General features: G+C 40.8%; 1 protein-coding gene across 4 annotated transcripts in view; it reads right to left on the bottom strand.

The window, feature by feature from the left end:
* Window positions 1–1,630: 1,630 nt before the first annotated feature.
* The window catches only part of senp6a (SUMO specific peptidase 6a), a 44,440-nt gene continuing 28,189 nt past the window's right edge, over window positions 1,631–17,881 (bottom strand). For all 4 annotated transcript variants that reach the window (XM_028605511.1, XM_028605512.1, XM_028605514.1 and 1 more), the window contains 12 exons: window positions 16,575–16,763; window positions 14,208–14,401; window positions 13,560–13,729; window positions 12,565–12,681; window positions 12,313–12,435; window positions 12,119–12,211; window positions 9,297–9,604; window positions 7,273–7,361; window positions 6,183–6,271; window positions 5,283–5,351; window positions 3,778–3,928; window positions 1,631–2,751 (listed from right to left, as the gene is read on the bottom strand). In XM_028605511.1, the coding sequence (XP_028461312.1) occupies window positions 2,503–2,751; window positions 3,778–3,928; window positions 5,283–5,351; window positions 6,183–6,271; window positions 7,273–7,361; window positions 9,297–9,604; window positions 12,119–12,211; window positions 12,313–12,435; window positions 12,565–12,681; window positions 13,560–13,729; window positions 14,208–14,401; window positions 16,575–16,763 (1,841 nt within the window). In that variant the 3' untranslated portion in view covers window positions 1,631–2,502. The remainder of the gene's footprint in view (window positions 2,752–3,777; window positions 3,929–5,282; window positions 5,352–6,182; window positions 6,272–7,272; window positions 7,362–9,296; window positions 9,605–12,118; window positions 12,212–12,312; window positions 12,436–12,564; window positions 12,682–13,559; window positions 13,730–14,207; window positions 14,402–16,574; window positions 16,764–17,881) is intronic.

Below are 17,881 nucleotides of genomic sequence, written 5' to 3'. Positions count from 1 at the left end.
CATCCAAGGTATGCATCTATCTATATCAATTTTAGGCAATTTGGTTGAAAGAAACCCACATTTCTGATATTAAAAACTTTGAAAACGGGACAACGCAAGGGTTAAGCAGTTCATTTATATTTCATATTTTTATATTGAAAAGGATCCGCTGAATGAGTTCATAAGTGGGATGACAAAAGACGTTTGAAGGGTCATGAATGTTTTAGTGTCCGGTAAGGAAACACGGGGGTGAAGAAGAAGACATTCAACACTGGACTGAAAGCTGAGAGCAGCATTTCATAACCGTGAGACAGCAGCACTCTGCATTCACACGTTCACTCATTTAACGGATGAGAGTTTTTTAAAGAGGCTTGGGACAGAAAGGAAGGAGAGTTTGAGTACCTGCAGGCCCTGTTATGACACATTTTCATATGTGGTTACAAATCTATACATTTTACTTTTGCCTTTCTGTCAGCAGTGGAAGAAGTATTCAGATCCTTTACTTTTAAGGGTAACTGGGGGGGTTTTCAACCCTTTTTCCTATGTCTTTGTGTCTAAGTGTCTGATGGGAGCAACCATCTCTGACATTGGTCCAGTATTAAGAGAGATCGCTGCGGTCGGCAGCAGAGAAACAAGCTACAGTGTATTTATTATATTGTATTTATCTTCACAAAAGTGCTCGTTTTGCCGCTGACAGGCTCAGATTAATATTCTAAGGTCGACCTTTCTGTTAAAGAGTAAGATCCTTTTTTTAAACATAAAAACATCCGTAAATAAACAGTAATTTTAGCATCGTAAAATACACTCCATTCAAAGTCGAGAGAGAATATTTACTTTACAATTATTCCTATGTCTCTCTCTAATGTTGTGATTGGTGGAACCTTGAGTATTTGTATCGGATTTTAGTTTTTTATTTTCATAGTTGTGTTATGATGGGTGTCATATTCTTGCTGCAAAACCAATCTACCTACAGGTACAACTCAAGTAACCTTACCCTTAAAGGGAAACTATGCATGGTCGGCAAAGAGTTTTTACGACACCGTTGCCAAATATCTATTCCGAAGCTGTAGGGGGAGCTCTATAGAGAAACCTGCGAGCAAAAAGCGAAGAAAACGGAGAAGAAATTGCCAAATCTGCATAACGCCCATTTAAAACCATCACTGTGTTCGTCCATAAACGTAAATCTTAAAAAAACACAACACAAATATATAGTTTCATCAGTAATTTCCTTAAACAGCCGATCACTGTAGTTTTTAATCAACCAAAGAGGAGAATACAGTGCATTTGTTAGGGACTATTTTCAGCAGCAGATTAATCCCCATTTGGTGCTCTAGTATTTGGAGCAAGAATACTACTAAACCTGGTATACTCTTCTTTAATGTGAAGCATGTTCTCTTTGTCTGTTTTTTTTGATAATCCCTTATGTTTATTTGTTTTCCCCTCTTCCATTTTTTATCCCTTTTAAAAGAAAATGAAACAGCCTCAGCATCTTCTGTCCAAAACGTCCCAGACCGGCGCTGCAACTTCAGTGTGTTGGTTGAAGCTCATGTTATATGATCGAAAGCTCCAGAGCAGCTGCTAAATGTGAGATTGTGTCATCATCTTCTGTTTCCCAGCGTTTTTTTCCCCCCAAAACAAACAAAAACAAAAGTGCTTTCAATATCAACTTTTACGCCAACATGGAATAGATGTCTGTGAAGTCCTCCGAAAAAAATGGACACACACAAACAGATCGGTGCAGAGGCGCACACACACACGCACTAAAGCCAAATACAAGCCAACCACACACACAAACACCACATCCATGCAGAGACTCACACATACACGTTTCACAACCTTTGTGGGGCCCTTTAAAGTTGTGGGGTCCAGCATTTTGGCCCCACAAAGTATACTGGACTCCCAGTTTTCGGACCCCACAAATAGTTAAACGAGAACACACACACACACACACACACATAAAAAGTTAAGGCAGAGGAAGTGTTCTTGCATCCAGAGTTGCTTTTAATGCTGAGAATGCACCCACTCCACATCGAAGAGACACAACAAGCACTGAACTATGTGACTCGCCAACCTCCTGAAAACAAGTTTCTTTTCCCCCAGACGGGTGGATTGTTAATAACTTACAAATAACAGCAACGTCCTCTAAGTGTTGTGTGTGTGTGTGTGTGTTTTGTTGTTTTTGTCTTCCTCTACACAACTAGAAAGCATAGAAAATAACAATGCAAGAGACCAACAGTATCTTCTGCACAGATCCTCCCGGAGAAGAAGAAGAAGAAGAAGATCTATGAAACATAACTTAATGGGGCCACTTTATGACTTGAGTCATAAACGGTTAATTACAAAGGCAGCGGGAAAAACTCCAGCATATTTACAGTTCATGGTGGGTTTTTATTTTATAGAAAATTCTGACGTTGTGTTTAATGTCTGTGGTTAATGGAAAGGAGCTGAGGGACCGTTTTCACACGGTCCCCCTCCCCCACCCCCCGGTCGGGCCTGGGAGTGACGAAGAGGGTGAGGGTGCTTTCAGGGGCTGATGGGTAGGTTTGGCGGCCGGCCCAACCACTCAGAAGTCTCTTCGATCTCTGGCTCTCCGGGAGAGCCGGGCGGAGAGCCGGGCGGAGAGCCCAGCCGCTCCGACTCCTTCTTTTCCAGTTCTTGTTGCTCTTGGATCTTAAGGATCAGCTCCTTGATTTCCTCGCGCTTCGTCTTCATCCGTTGCTGAGGAAACCACTCGGACAAGCTCACCGGCAGATGGAAACTGGGAATCGGATTCTGTGTAAAAAGAGACGAGACCAATCAATCGAACCAGAATGGTATGGAGAAACCTCTGCTGTTTGTGTAACATAGTGTACTGCCTGATTACAACTAATTGGTACAATCCTGAGGCTCCGTGCCTTAGCTAGCGGATGGACATAATCAAGGAGATCCATACAATAACTTTTCTTGAAGATCTTGAAGAGCAATCGTCCTCAGAAAATGGGAGAAATGGACTCTCTTTATGTCAGAAGATATGGACGCTTTTCCACCGTGAATGTCTGTGGACATTTAATACGAGGGATGATGTAAAACTAACTGGAGTGCCCCACATACTGTTCTGTGTGTTTTCTCTGTAAACATGTAAAAATACTTTAAATAAAGAGTTAAAAAACTAAAAAACAAGATGGTATGGAAGTCCAATTGGCCAATATTAAAAGGATAAATCTGGTGATATTCTACATTTTTCTTATCATCTACAAAGACACAAACCAACAGTCAACATATTTCAGTATTTATTAATAAGTGATTAATAACCCACTGTTATAGCAGATCATATCAGTTATAAGAGCTGTGACATTAATGTACCTTTTGGGGTTTATTTCTGATACTTCCTTCAGATCCAGCAGTGTTCAGCTTGTACAGTCTTAATACCAAGTAAAAAGTTGAACTCCAACAATATGATATTCAAACTTTTGACTGCTTTCAATACAATACTTACAATACTTGTACTTTTAGTACTTGAGTAGTACATTTTAAAATAAACTACTTGCAATACTTAAGTACAAAAAATGTTGAATACTTTAGTACTTCCACTGAAGTGGGGTGCTTAAAGAGCACTTCTACTTCTACTCAAGTCACTGTTTTGATAGAGCACTTGTACTTTTACTCAAGTTTGGGTCTCTAGTACTTCATACACGTCTGATTAGAAGTATGTTTGAGTTTGTTTACATGATGCCGGGCGCATCTCCTGACACGACGATGTTTTCAGGGAATAGTGATGGAGGGGATGGCCGTTTTGGACAGTTTTACGTCCCCCCTCACCTCAAAGAAGCTCTCCACATACTGCAGGACGTAAACTCCGCAGTCGCTGAAGTTATCCTGCTGAGGCACACGTGGGCTGGAGCCCTTCATCACATCCTTCCCGAAACTCCGCTGAGTCCCTTTACGAACCTCCCACTCCACCTCCAGGTACCTAAAACAAACGCACACTGAGTCGCAGTCACCAGCACTGTTGGTTCTCCTTAAACATCGGTTTGTTTGGTTAAACTCCCTATTCAGTCTCAGTAATGACAAAAAATGTGTAGTGCAACAAAAAGTGAACAATACAATATTAATAATTATAATATTACGTTTTGGAATTACATTCTCCATAATGTTTTGTGTGATGCAAACTGGAACTATACGGTTACCAGGAAATGAGAGCGTTAGCTGTTGGCTACAACTTGAACTCTGTATTTTTAGCCCATATTTATTGACATTTTGACAAATTGGCAGCATTAAAAGTTTGCCGAATTCGCTAGCAGAACGTGCAGACAACTTTCACTGGATTACTTTGATTACTGAAGACGACTTCAAAAAACGTGCTCAGGCCAAGTTCTGCAGTTTATAACACAAATCTCTTTTCTATGTCACTCTGAATCTAAACGTGTGTACCATGTCTGTGTGTTATGACTATCAGAAGAATGGATCTCTGAGTCACAGCCACCGCTGCAGTTTACCAACGATTATCACCTTCAACCCTCCGGTGTCTTCAACCGGTTACACGTTTTCCTTGAAGGTATCGACATAAGAGTGACATGACACTGTCATGAACGTGTCATAAACATTATAAACAAGTCATGAACGTGAAGGACATAACGCTTCTTTTAGCGTCATTCGGTTTTTGTCATGACAAGTTAGGGTATATGTGTCATGACATGGCGGTGTCATGTCACTCTTATGTAGATACCTTCAAGTAAAGTGTTCCCTTCCAACCTACCCTCTGCTCCATAACGGTGGCTCCCAACCTGTGGGTCAGACCCCATAAAAAGGATCGCAATATAAGTCGGAGGGGTCCTGAGATGATTAATGGGACGGCAATGGTAAAGAAGAATAAAAAAACATTGGTAACACTTTACTTGCAGGGATCTACATAAGAGTGACATGACAGTCATGACAGTCATGATACATGAACCCTAGCCTTAACTTGTCATGACAAAAAACGAATGACACTTTCTGACAGAAGCGTTATGTCATAAACGTTTATGACTTGTTTATGTTTAGGACACGTTCATGACAGTGTCATGTCACTCTTATGTAGATACCTTCAAGTATAGTGTAACCAAAAAATGTTCTGTTGCACCAAACTAAGTATAATTTCAGCCTTTTATCGCCATTTTCTTGTGAGAAACTGGATACTTTTATCCCTTCGGCTAGACTTACTCTGTTTTGATGTTTGTCGAGTCAAAAAGGTTGGGAACCACTGCTCTATTGCACCAGAAAATAATAAAAGTAATCTATAACTGTTTGATTTGTAAATGCTATCAGGTTCGGAAGCCAACACTCACTCTCGCAAAGTTTTCACCACAGTCGACCTGGCCGGACCACGCAGAGAGTCCATGATGAGGATACAAGGCCTGAAGCAGGAAATAAAGATTTCATACAGATCTCATACAGGGTTCAACAAGTCAAATTTAAGACTATAAAAACTTTTTAAGACCTTTATGAATGAAATTTAAGACCTTTATCACAACTTAACCCTCCTATTGTCCTCGGGTCAAATTTGACCCATTTTCAAAAGAAATTTGGGTTTCTGTCAAATTGTCAAAAGATTTTTAAAAATAAATAACGTTGATGGTTCCATACAACGCTCTTCACAAGTAAAATAAATGATCAGTACTTTGAATTTAGGCGTTTTTATACAAATTTGTAGCATTTCAAATTTTTTTATAAAAGAACGTTAAAAAAAGGTGACAAAAATGTCCAATAAAAACGGCGGAAAAAAGTGACCAAAAACTTGTGACCAAAAAAAAGTGACAAATGTCTAAAAAAAGGTGACCAAAAAAAAAGTTTATTTTAAATTTTGACCCCAAAAAACAAAAACGTGTACGGTCCACGGGGGAGACAATACGAGGGTTAAAAGGACAATGAAATGCAGAGTTGCATAAGAACTTTTAAATTAAATGATTTGAATTGAATAAAAGCGACACGGAGTAATAATGATCTGTACATACACAGACACCAAAACAAACATTTCAGTGAGCATCAGAGGCTTCGCACAAACGTAGGAACATTTAAGACCTGTTTCAAATGATTTAAGACCTAGAACAATACTTTTCACGACCCCCCCCACGAAAACCATATATCATATGAACATTTTCACAGTGCTGTCTCTGCCGTTGGTCCCAGCAGCAGAGCAGAGCAGCGGTGCCCCCTGCAGGCCAACGGCCAGCAGTGCACCCACTTACTGTTTGCAGACGTTGAGCTTGGAGGCCAGAGCTGAGGCGTCGGAGCTCACAGAGTCTTCAGCCAGAGTCCCGTCCTCGCTGCACTCATCCTGGAGACACGGACAACAACACGCCAGCTACAATTTAAAAAATACTTTGGCCATTTATTGAAAAAAAGTTCTGGTGCAGGATATACAATCCTCTATTCCAGACTCAAGCAACACAAAACACACACACACATATACATACACATTATATATATATATATATATATATATATATACATACATATATATATATATATATATATATATATATATATATATATATATATATATATATATATATATATATATATATATATATATATACAGCTAGGTGAGAAAGGAGAGAGAGAGAGCGAGAGAGGGGGAAGACATGCAGGAAATCATCACAGGTCGGACTCAAACCCTGGACCTCTGCATTGAAGGCATACGCCTCGAAAGTATATGTGCGCCTGCTCTACCCACTGAGCCAACCCGGCCACCATCTAACGTTCTCAATCCAACCTTCTTCAATCAATTCTTAAAATAATTGATTGAAGGGGAACGCACAACTTCTGGAAGCTTGTGTGTCCATAGGGTAAAGTTTTAAAGAATTCCCTCGTGTCTTGTACCAATTGATCCAAAAACTGAAAGATAGGCTCAACTGTTGCATCATATACTGTACACCTGAGTCATATCACCTCTGGATCTCCTAAATATGAGAGTCGGTAAACCTAATTTTTCACAATCTACCTTCATACGACATATTTTTCATTCCTGGAATTAATTTCGTAGCTCTTCTCTGGACCCTTTCAATTTTTTCTACATATTTTAGTTTATATATTTGAGCTAGCATATTCAAGATGGGATCTTACCAGACATTTGTACAGTGGTAAAAATATATCCTTGCATACATTCTGAAAAGTTCTTTTTATTATTGCAATCATAGAAGTTGCTTTTTTTATAAACTTATTTCAGAAATATGTGAGTGGAATTCAAGTGAAGCATCCATCTTTCAATCAACTAATTCATGGAGACCAAATGAGACAAACCGAGGGTAAATGGAAGAAGTGAAGAGAGACGAGTACCTGACAGGAGCTTTGGTCGTCGGAGAAGGTGAAGGCGTCATCCTCTCCTTTTCCTGAACCGTAGCAAACGCTGATTCTGTGCAACTCACCTAAAAACAACCAAACACATCACACAAACAACATTAATCTGTTGCATGAAATAAAAACCTGCGTGTTAATCTGCACATCTAACGGGAGAAAGATCCGCTCAACAATTGAAAAACAGGACAGTCTTCTATTTAGATTTTTTTATGCGAGGTGTAATGGATCATAAAAAGTCTAAATGTCTTTCAAATTAAACCACCTAATACAGGGAACGACTTGATGACTGTCAGTGAGCGTGTTGGCAGCCTGGTTTGGAGAGTTCCTGTTTTCATGTCTCGTTTCCCCTCCCCTGCGTCCTCTGATAACAGCTGACAGGAGGTTGATGTTTCACAGCTCTGTGCCGGCTCCAAAAAAACTGAAGAAACAACAACAATCCAAAAGCAAAAAGCTCTCTCCGTCTCAATCCTACGCCGCTGCAGGTGGAGACGGTTAAAAGATACTTTCTGCGGCACATACGCTCCGCTAACGGTCCGCAAACGTTACGCAAACGTTACAAGCTCAACATAGCCAAAGCGCTGGGAGTATTAAATGTTTTTCAGACATTTCAACTGCTTCTTGGAATTGGATTAAAGACCAAAATCAGATCGCTTGTGAGAGGAGGAAAACTAAATTGACTTCTAAGAAAAAGACTGCAGAAAATATATGCTATATACTATATTTAAAAACGCTCATTCATCTTTTCATAAAATCTAGCAAACGACAGTCGGAGTTAACCTCCATTAGGTCGTGGCTAAAGTTTAGTTTAGTTAATTAGCAATAAAGAAAGAAAAGCACGAGTCTTGATACAAAGTTAAAAAACATAGTGGTGCATGGGAGGTTAGAAGCCAAGAAAGGTGTGTGTGTGTGTGTGTGTGTGTGTGTGTGTGTGTGTGTGTGTGTGTGTGTGTGTGTGTGTGTGTGTGTGTGTGTGTGTGTGACAAATGTAGATTTAATTCCATGAGCTGATGAAAGTCTAGACTGCATATCCGTCTCAATAAAAAGTTCCTGGATTCTCAGCATTAGAATAACTTTTCCGAAATAAAATACAGTCACAAAAAAGAGCGAGTAAACAGGATTATAAATCCGACAACTGCTGTCAGCTTTCAGTACTCGACAATTTTGACACTCTGTGCCACGGACGCTGCTACTCGTCCACATGACACAAGCCCTCCGTGATCTCGCACACCCCTGATCGCTGAGCTGATAGTCTTAATTAGCTTTGTAGCAACTCATTTGGCAACGGCTTGAATGTAATGGACGTTCATTAATATCAAGAAGTTAGGCGCTAAAGCTTCCAGACCCCGCGGGTACCCTGAGTATAGAGATCCCACTCCCAGCCCTAAACCACGGTAGTTAATGACATTGCACTTTGCTATTCTTGTATGTATGATGTGCAGATATTTGGGATTGTGTATTGGGGTTGTGTGGGGAGGAGGGAGGGGTTGGTGGTCTTGTTGTTGTCTGTTGTTTATGGTCTGTTGTCTGTCTTTTTGATGAGCTGTATGGTGCAAGATGAATTTCCAAAAGGATCAATGAATGTCTATCTATCTATCTATCTATCTATCTATCTATCTATCTATAGTCTAGGGCTGTCCTCGACTAATGAAATTCTTAGTCGACTAACACTTATACGATTTTGTCGACTAATCGATTAGTTGACTTAATTGACAGAGCTGTGCGCTTTGAGAGGTGGTTAAGACTAGAAAAGCACAATATAACTGTAGTTAATTAACCATCTGTAAAACTGAGTTTCTCCACAATTAATCCTGCAAAAGCACCACTTTAAATCTTGTGTTTACCATAAATGTGCTCAGAAGTTTCTTGGAAATAAGTAATTAAGCATGAATAAGCATAAAAAATGACTAACCGACGAAAGAAATCTTAGTCGACTAAGACCAAAACAACTAATCGACTAAGAGGTGGCAGCCCTACTAAAGTCCTCAACACGGATGGTGACTCACTTCTGTAGTGTTGTTCTGTATCAGCCGGGCCGTTGCCCGACGCTGCCGTGGCGTTGGAAGGCTCCGCCCCCTCCTCCGTGCAGGCTGCGTTCTCCTCGCTCGGACTCTCTGTGGGCGCCTCGGGGACGCCGGGGGACGGGTCCTCCGAGTAGCCGTCCAGCTCGTCTCTGTCTGGGGACAGGGGACGACAGTGGTCCGGGATGTCCTCCCCTGGCGGGGGGTCGGCGGAACCGTGGCGTAGCGGGTTGGGCTCGTACACCGGAGCCGTGAGGCCCGGGAAGCAGATGACCGCCAAGTACCAGTGAGCTCTGACAACACAAAGAGGTCAAACTAGTTCAAGTATTCTGGGACACATAGTTAAACCAGACCCAGTGTTGTAGTCGGAGTACCGGGAGAGGACAGTCCTCTTACCGGATCCACTCTCTCGGTAGCCAGATTTATAACTAGAGCTGCAACGATTCATCGATTAATCGGTTAGTTGTCAACTTTTAAATGAATCGCCCACTATTTTGATAATCGATTAGTCGGTTTGAGTAATTTTTTTTTTTTAATTCTTTGATTCCAGCTTGTTAAATGTGTTCTAGTTTCTTGTCTCCTCTGGGACAGTAAACTGAATATCTTTGAGTTGTGGGCAAAACAAGACATTTGAGGACGTCATCTTGGGCGTTTGGGAAACACTGATCCACATTTTTCACCATTTCCTGACATTTTATAGACCAAACCAATCGATTAATTGAGAAAATAATCAACAGATTAATCGACTATGAAAATAATCGTTAGTTGCAGCCCTATTTATAACCCTTCTTAAAAACGTAAGATTTACATCGTGTGGTACCGACTTGGCAACCCTTACAGCTAGAGCGCGTAGTTTCTGTCTCCCCCGTGAGGAATTCTAAGTAATGACAACAACACTGTCAGCATGTCCACATGATACAAGCCTTCCGTGATCGCGCACCACCCCCACTCCCCCTCCTCCACACAGCTGCTAGTAGCCAAGGAGGACACGGAGGATTAAAAAAACATGATGGACTCTTCAGAAGAGGTCATTATCTTCACTTGAGTGTCTGCGCGGAGAAGTCGCCGGACGCTACAATCTTCTGAACGTAGTCCTACTGAGAGATCCAGAGAGAGTTGTGTGGAGCTGAGAGTCTTAATTAGCTTTGTAGCAACTCATTTGGCAACGGCTTGAATGTAACGGCCGTCAATTAATATCCAAAAGTTACGCACTTAAGCTTTAAAGGGCCTTTCTGTTAAATGAAAATCACATCAAGGGCCAGACAAGTATAGTTTATTGACATGCTTTTATTGAGAAAAGTCAGATATCTCTCACTGTATTACTGCATGTCGCTTTTGCCCTATAAAAGTCAGCAAAAAATGTCCTTAGCCATCATAAGAGTTCAAACAAAGCGAAACAAAGATTACATTTTTCAAAGCAGGCTACCACACAACAACTTGTTTCTCAGCCTGAATATCAGAACTCTCTGCTTTTGGGGGATTTTCTGAGTGTCCTGCTTTGAGTGTCCTGAATTGCAGTTTGAAAAACCACCCGGGCTTTTTGGGGTTTGGCGCACAACTAGATTACATTTATTGGGAGCCTTAATTAGCACGCGGGCTGGATTCAAACCTGCGCGGGGCCGGGTTCGGCCCATGGGCCTCGAGTTTGACACGTGTTGTAGAAACTAGGGAATAAATATCCCCTGGGCTCTTAACCTTTAACTCTCAGCTATGATAACTATCTGTGGTGTGATTTCGATAAGGAAGCGGAGCAGCTTTGTACTTTTGATTATTATCTAATCTGATTATCTGTCGGCCAGGACCTATTGTGTTCGTGTCTGGGAATGTTAACCCTTGTGTTGTCTTCCTGTGGACCAAGCAACTTTTGGTTTTTCTGGGTCAAGATTTGAAATCTAAACTTTTATTTATTTTTTTGCCCACGTTTTTTGTCACTTTTGCAGTTTCTTTCTGCACTTTTTCTGACGTTTTTTCTTCTTTTTCCAAAAATGTTGTCATTTTTTTCCATGATCTTTTATGCGTTATTTTCTTCAAATTCTGTAAAAATTTAATAAAACACCCATTCAATGAAAGTAGTGAACTGATCATAAAAGAGATTTCAGATACAGTATTAGGGGACCACTGAGGTCTATATAAAAGAGACTTCAGATACAGTATTAGGGGACCACTAAGGCCTATATAAAAGAGACTTCAGATACATTATTAGGGGACCACTAAGGTCTATATAAAAGAGACTTCAGATACAGTATTAGGGGACCACTAAGGCCTATATAAAAGAGACTTCAGATCCAGTATTAGGGGACCACTAAGGCCTATATAAAAGAGACTTCAGATCCAGTATTAGGGGACCACTAAGGCCTATATAAAAGAGACTTCAGATACAGTATTAGGGGACCACTAAGGTCTATATAAAAGAGACTTCAGATACAGTATTAGGGGACCACTAAGGCCTATATAAAAGAGACTTCAGATCCAGTATTAGGGGACCACTAAGGCCTATATAAAAGAGACTTCAGATACAGTATTAGGGGACCACTAAGGTCTATATAAAAGAGACTTCAGATACAGTATTAGGGGACCACTAAGGTCTATATAAAAGAGACTTCAGATACAGTATTAGAGGACCACTAAGGTCTATATAAAAGAGACTTCAGATACAGTATTAGGGGATCACTAAGGTCTATATAAAAGAGACTTCAGATACAGTATTAGGGGACCACTAAGGTCTATATAAAAGCATCCAAAAACATCATAGGACCTTTAAGCGGTACAGAATTGAAGTTGTGCGATTTGTCAAACTGAAGACTCACGACTCATTGATGGGAACGAAAATGAAGTCCTTCTGGAACAGATCCACGTGACGAGTCCACGTCTTAACCCTGTTGTGCTTCCTTTTCTGGATTCTGGAAAAATCAAAACAAAAAAGGGTTTTAAGATGTTTGCAGCGAAAACATCTGAATGTGTGACGTTAAAACCCCTGGTGTTGATTCTGTTAGACACTCACGGCAGGTTTGTCGTGTCGGGAGCGTTCCTCCGCTCCCTCTGGTTTAGTCTCTTGTAAAAGAAGGAGCTGAACACGTGGATTCTTTGTGCATCTTCTTTTTTCAATTTCTCTAAAACTAAATATCTAAAAGAGAGGGGGAAAAACAAAACAACAGATGGGTTGGAAACTAAGGCTTTTCCATCACAGAGTGAATACAGTGTATTGTGTGTGAGGCTATCATCTTTGTCTGCTACAGACGACCCAAATACTTACTTTAAATAAAAGTCTATGATAACGTCGTTTAGGAATTCTCCGTCATTAAGGCAGTGGAGGTCTTCATTAGTGACCGATATGCCCCCTTTGGCCGGAGGAGGAGGGTACACCATTAATCTGGAAGACAAACAACAACAACAACACGGTTACACTGGGAGCATTACAGCTCAAACATGCTGCACGCACAAGTGTCGCGTAGCGTAGATACGTGCCTGATCGTGCACCTGGCCATTCATACCGGAGGCGTATTTCTACGCGTGGTCACGTGCGCGTGTCTCTCTCCCTCATAGAAAGAGACAGGACGAGTGAGGAAAACTGTGTTGTATTGCCTATATGTGGCTGTGTGTGTGTGTGTCTTTCTCTCTCTCTTTCTGTTCATCGGTCTCTCTCTCTCTCTGACAGAAAGACAGGATGAGTGGGGAAAACTGTGGCAATTGTAGCATATCTGTGGCTCTGTGTGTGTGTGTGTGCACGTGTCTGTCTCTGTCCAGTCTCTCTCTCTCTCTGATAGAGAGAGACAGGATGAGTGGGGAAAACTGTGGTAATTGTAGCATATATGTGGCTGTGTGTCACCACCCCCCCAACCCCCGACGGTCGGAATATTTCATTTTGTATTGACAGGTGCAATATTTGAATATCGATAATTATTATTTTTTTTTTTTTTTTTTAATTACATTTATATCAAAACCTTCAACTTTCAAACATCAACATGTTATTTATTAAATGTATTTGTGTCAAAATGACATAAACATCTTTTCGTATTATATTTTGCCTGGAAATGCTTCCAACACGCTTGCTTGTCACATGAAATATAGGCGTTGGTTCTGTTTCTAGCATGCACGCGTTTTCGGCACGGCTCGAGCCGAGCCTGAGACGTGCGTGTCACGCAGGCAGTGTGCACGCTCTAACCGGTTACCATGGGAGCCGAAATAAAAACGGACACGCCACGCAGCCAGCGTGCAGGACACCCTGCAGGCGACTTAAGAGTCACTCACTTGACAATTGGTCCGGAGAAGGTGGGCTGGAGGTCAGTCATGTCCTCCTCTTCATCGTCAAAGTAGGCGCCGTTGTGTTGACGGGTGGCCATGCGCGTGCGACTGGGCATGGCGACCGGGCTCACCGGGGAGGCTGGGGGGATTTTGGGAGGTGTTTGTATCGGCTTCTCCTGCAGAGAGAGGGACACAATAAGAACCGACTTACAACAACAACAGACACTATTTGAGTCTAGGATTTTTTTTTTTTTTTTTTATTAAACATTTCTGCACATTTCCCCCACCAAAATTAGACAAAGTGGAAGAATGCTAACCAATATTACCAATCACCAGTTTTCCATGTCAAAATGACCACATTCAGAAGCCCTTTTTTGAGTCATTCAAATAAAAACAATCCCTAGATGTCTACAAACAAACTTTGTTGTAACTATGGCAACCTTTCTTTCCCATGTCCTCCCTGCTCCCCACATTCACCTGTTCTACAGTTAATACCTAAAAATAACTATTTGTGTGTGAATCTAAGCTCAATTTAGGAAAATGGGCCCAACAAGCGTGTAGCAGAAAGAGAAAAAAGAAAGAAAAGTAGAGGAAAGCTCAGGTATTTCAGCTCCTGAAACCTGTGCAGGTCTGAGTTGTCCCCCAGATGCCCACCTTCTCCTCCTTCTGTTTGGACGCCTTGTTGTAGTTGACCAGGCGGATGTTGGCCTCCTCAAAGGGCAGCTTGGCGGGGAAGTTGCTGAGGTTGTTGGTCCGGCCGATCTCGCCCAGGATGTCCTCCAGGATGGCCTGCTCCTTCATCGCCAGGCCGTTCTCGAAGATCAAAACGATGAACTTCTCATCCGACTCTGGCGGCACAGAGCAAGAGACAAAGTGGCCTTTTAGAGAGACTTTTTGCACATTTTATTTAGGGTTTCCCTTTCATTTTAAATGCAATAAAGTGAATTGAAACAAAGAAACGGTGGCCTGGTTGGCTCAATGGGTAGAGCAGGCGCACAAATATTTAGAGGTTAATGACTTGACGATGCATAAAACAACGCCCGCCCAGTGCAACCCACCCAAAATGATAATTTCCATTACATAATTAAAGATGTTTGCAACACACATTGCAGAAAAGGCAAATTGCTGCAGAAAAATTCACCAGAATGCAGAAAATTGTTTTGTTGTTTTATTTAAATTTTTCTCAAAAATTGAGATCTCAACACCCCCCCGCCCCCGATCCAAAACAACGTAATTTTGCCCTGAAGAAAATCTACTTTAAAAATAGTTTAGATATGCGCTTCTTCCGTTATGACTGACTGTCAAACTGGAGAATAAATTAAAGTTGTGTGGCGTTCATTGTTTGTGTTTCTTCAGGTTTCACAAATAGTTTAACAACAATGATAGCACATCCATACAGGGACAGTATAGAGCTATTAAAACATAATAAATGTTTTTATTAACACGTTGGTACTCTGTATCGGCCGCTAGCTCAGGTTAAAATGGTATACGCCATTTCTGCTTGAATGTACTATTGAATGTACTGCTATTTAGGAAATGAAGTTGGCAGATTATAAATAAAAAAAATTTGGAGCCGGAAATTAATGATACGGGACGCAAAAGCCAGTTACGTTCAGTCAAGCAGAAAGGATTAACATTAAACATACCCTGCTCTGTAAGAATGAACGGCGCAAAGTTGGATTCAGCACAAAAAGTACAAAATAAAAACTTCTGTTTCGTGCTTTGTTTTACTACATTTAAGATTATAAGTGTAATTTATTGTGAGACTGAAGGACGTATTCTGATTTTATCCGCTGCCTTTATCTCTTCTCCTGAAAACATGTGAAGCTTGATACTGTGATGGAGTTTAACCTTTGACACACACAGCCCATAATAAGCCTCAGTGCATTCATGTCATATCGGCGCTGCTGATCCAGCAGTGTAAACACGCAGAAGAACACAATGTGTTAGTTATCTCCGACTCTGCTCTGCTCTAAGTCAAGCCACAGAACACCAAGCTGCATTAGAATTAAAAGCAGGAAGGGAAGATAAAACACAGCCAAAGATATTCATTAGCAAAAACTTAGCAATTTAACCCTCGTGTCGTCTTCCTTGTCGACCAGGGAACTTTCTGTTCCGTTTCTGGGTTCAAAATACAAACTCTTTTTTTTTTCAATGTTTTGGTCATCTTTTGTGGCTTTTCCTGATGCTATTGTCACTCGTCGTTTTTGTCACTTATCTTTTTAAATTTTTTTGGCACCATTTATAGTTTTTGTTGATTTTTTCTGTGGTTTGAGATTTTTTTTTTTTTTTTTTTTTCACAATCATTTTCCGACATTTTTGTCACTTTTTTCAATGTTCTTTTATCGTTTTTCCTTCTTCAAATGATATGAAATTGAATAAAAAACCCAAATTCAATGAAAATAGTTGAATGATCATTTATTTCACTTGTGAAGAGCGTTGTATGGAACCATCCACGTTATTTTTTTTTTTTGACAATTTGGTTGAAAGAAAACCCAAATTTGTGACAGAGAAGGTTTTGAAAATGGGTCCAATTTGACGCGAGGACAACAGGAGGGATAAATGTAGCCATAGTTTCTATCGACGACTATGTCCCTCATTCACCCCCCCAAACCCTATTATTTATACCAGAGATATTCAACGGGGGCCCGTGACCCCTAGTGGGTCCTTAGAGTAAGTACAGGGAGGCCTCCAAATTATGTCTAAAACTTTTTTTCAAAAGTTCAAATATGTCTGAAAATATACAATAATATGAATCCAAGCTATTATTAAGAAAGATAATTTTGGCCTTTTTGTGAAAAAAAAGACAACATTTAATTTGCACATTGAAGATAAGCTTATAATAGCTAAAGTAGCCATATGGTAGCCATAGAGGTACGTTTAAGGATTCACTGTGCCTTCCACATGTATGTTTAACATTACAACATAATATATATGCAGAGTAGTAGGGGTTTACACTGTAAACTACCGCGGCGATGTAAACACCCGATTTACACTGTAACTGTAGCGTTTTGTACTTACGGTCCCCGGCGCAGTCGTACCAATGCGCTCCCTTCTCTTTGGACATGTTGAGCTGCGTGCGCAGGCGGACGCACTCGACCGGAGTCGTCTGGAAGAACAAGACGGGAAGTTTCCGGACGCTGCACCACTCGCAGCTGATCAACTCCGACGCCTGAAGACAAACCTTCTCCACCGTGTTGGGCTCCGCCCCTGACGACAAACAAGCTTGTTTTTACAAAATACGTCCCATAGAAGAATAAAAACATGATATTAAAGCAAATCTAAACTCAAAGAACCTCCACAAGACCGAGCACAGACAGTACATACAGTACAGGCCAAAAGTTTGGACACACCTTCTCATTCAATGAGTTTCCTTTTTATTTTCATGACTATTTACATTGTAGATTCTCATTGAAGGCATCAAAACTATGAATGAACACATATGGAATTATGTACTTAACAAAAAAGTGTGAAATAACTGAAAACATGTCTTATATTTTAGATTCTTCAAAGTAGCCACCCTTTGCTTTTTTATTAATAAGGGAAATAATTCCACTAACCCTGACAAAGCACACCTGTGAAGGTAAAACCATTTCAGGTGACTACCTCATGAAGCTCATTGAGAGAACACCAAGGGTATGCAGAGTTATCAAAAAAAGCAAAGGGTGGCTACTTTGAAGAATCTATCGTCATTGCTATAGCGACAGACGGGAGTGTCCTGAACAAACTGCCATTTTTAAAAAGTTTAACCAGTGGTGTTTTTTTTGCTGCCTCCAGCTTCTTTTGAAACTAAATGTGTCTTCTGGCAAACAGCCACACACCGAGAGTCAAAAACAACACACCTTCCACGTTCTATGTGTGTGTGTATGTGTTGCGTTAGGTTTCCTGTGGCGTTGCTATGACGACCAGCCTCGCTCGCCTCACGCATGAGGCGGTACTAAATCTGCAATGGAAAATGGAGGATGGGGCACCGCGGCCGAGTTGAGTCGAGCTGAGCTGGTACTAGCAGCGGGTAAGCGCCATTAGTCTTTTTGTCCACGTTATTGGTGATCATTTATCAAAACAGTCGACGCTATAGTATCGCTGCTATATCGGCATCGATGTATTTGGTCAAAAATATCCTGATCTTTTACTTTTTCCATTTTGCCCAGCTCTAATTATGAAGTGTTATATTAACGTTTTATTGTCCCTCTGCAGATGAATGATGGCGTGCAGAAGGATGTTTTTTGTTTCTCGCTAGTGTTTTTGCAGATTTTAAAGTGCTCATTATATTCTCATTTTCAGGTTCATAATTGTAATTTTGAGGTTGTACCAGAATAGGTTTACAT

The sequence above is a fragment of the Perca flavescens genome, chromosome 18, assembly GCF_004354835.1.
Source record: "Perca flavescens isolate YP-PL-M2 chromosome 18, PFLA_1.0, whole genome shotgun sequence".
Lineage (NCBI taxonomy): Eukaryota > Metazoa > Chordata > Actinopteri > Perciformes > Percidae > Perca > Perca flavescens.
This window is presented reverse-complemented; position numbering and strand designations above follow the sequence as displayed.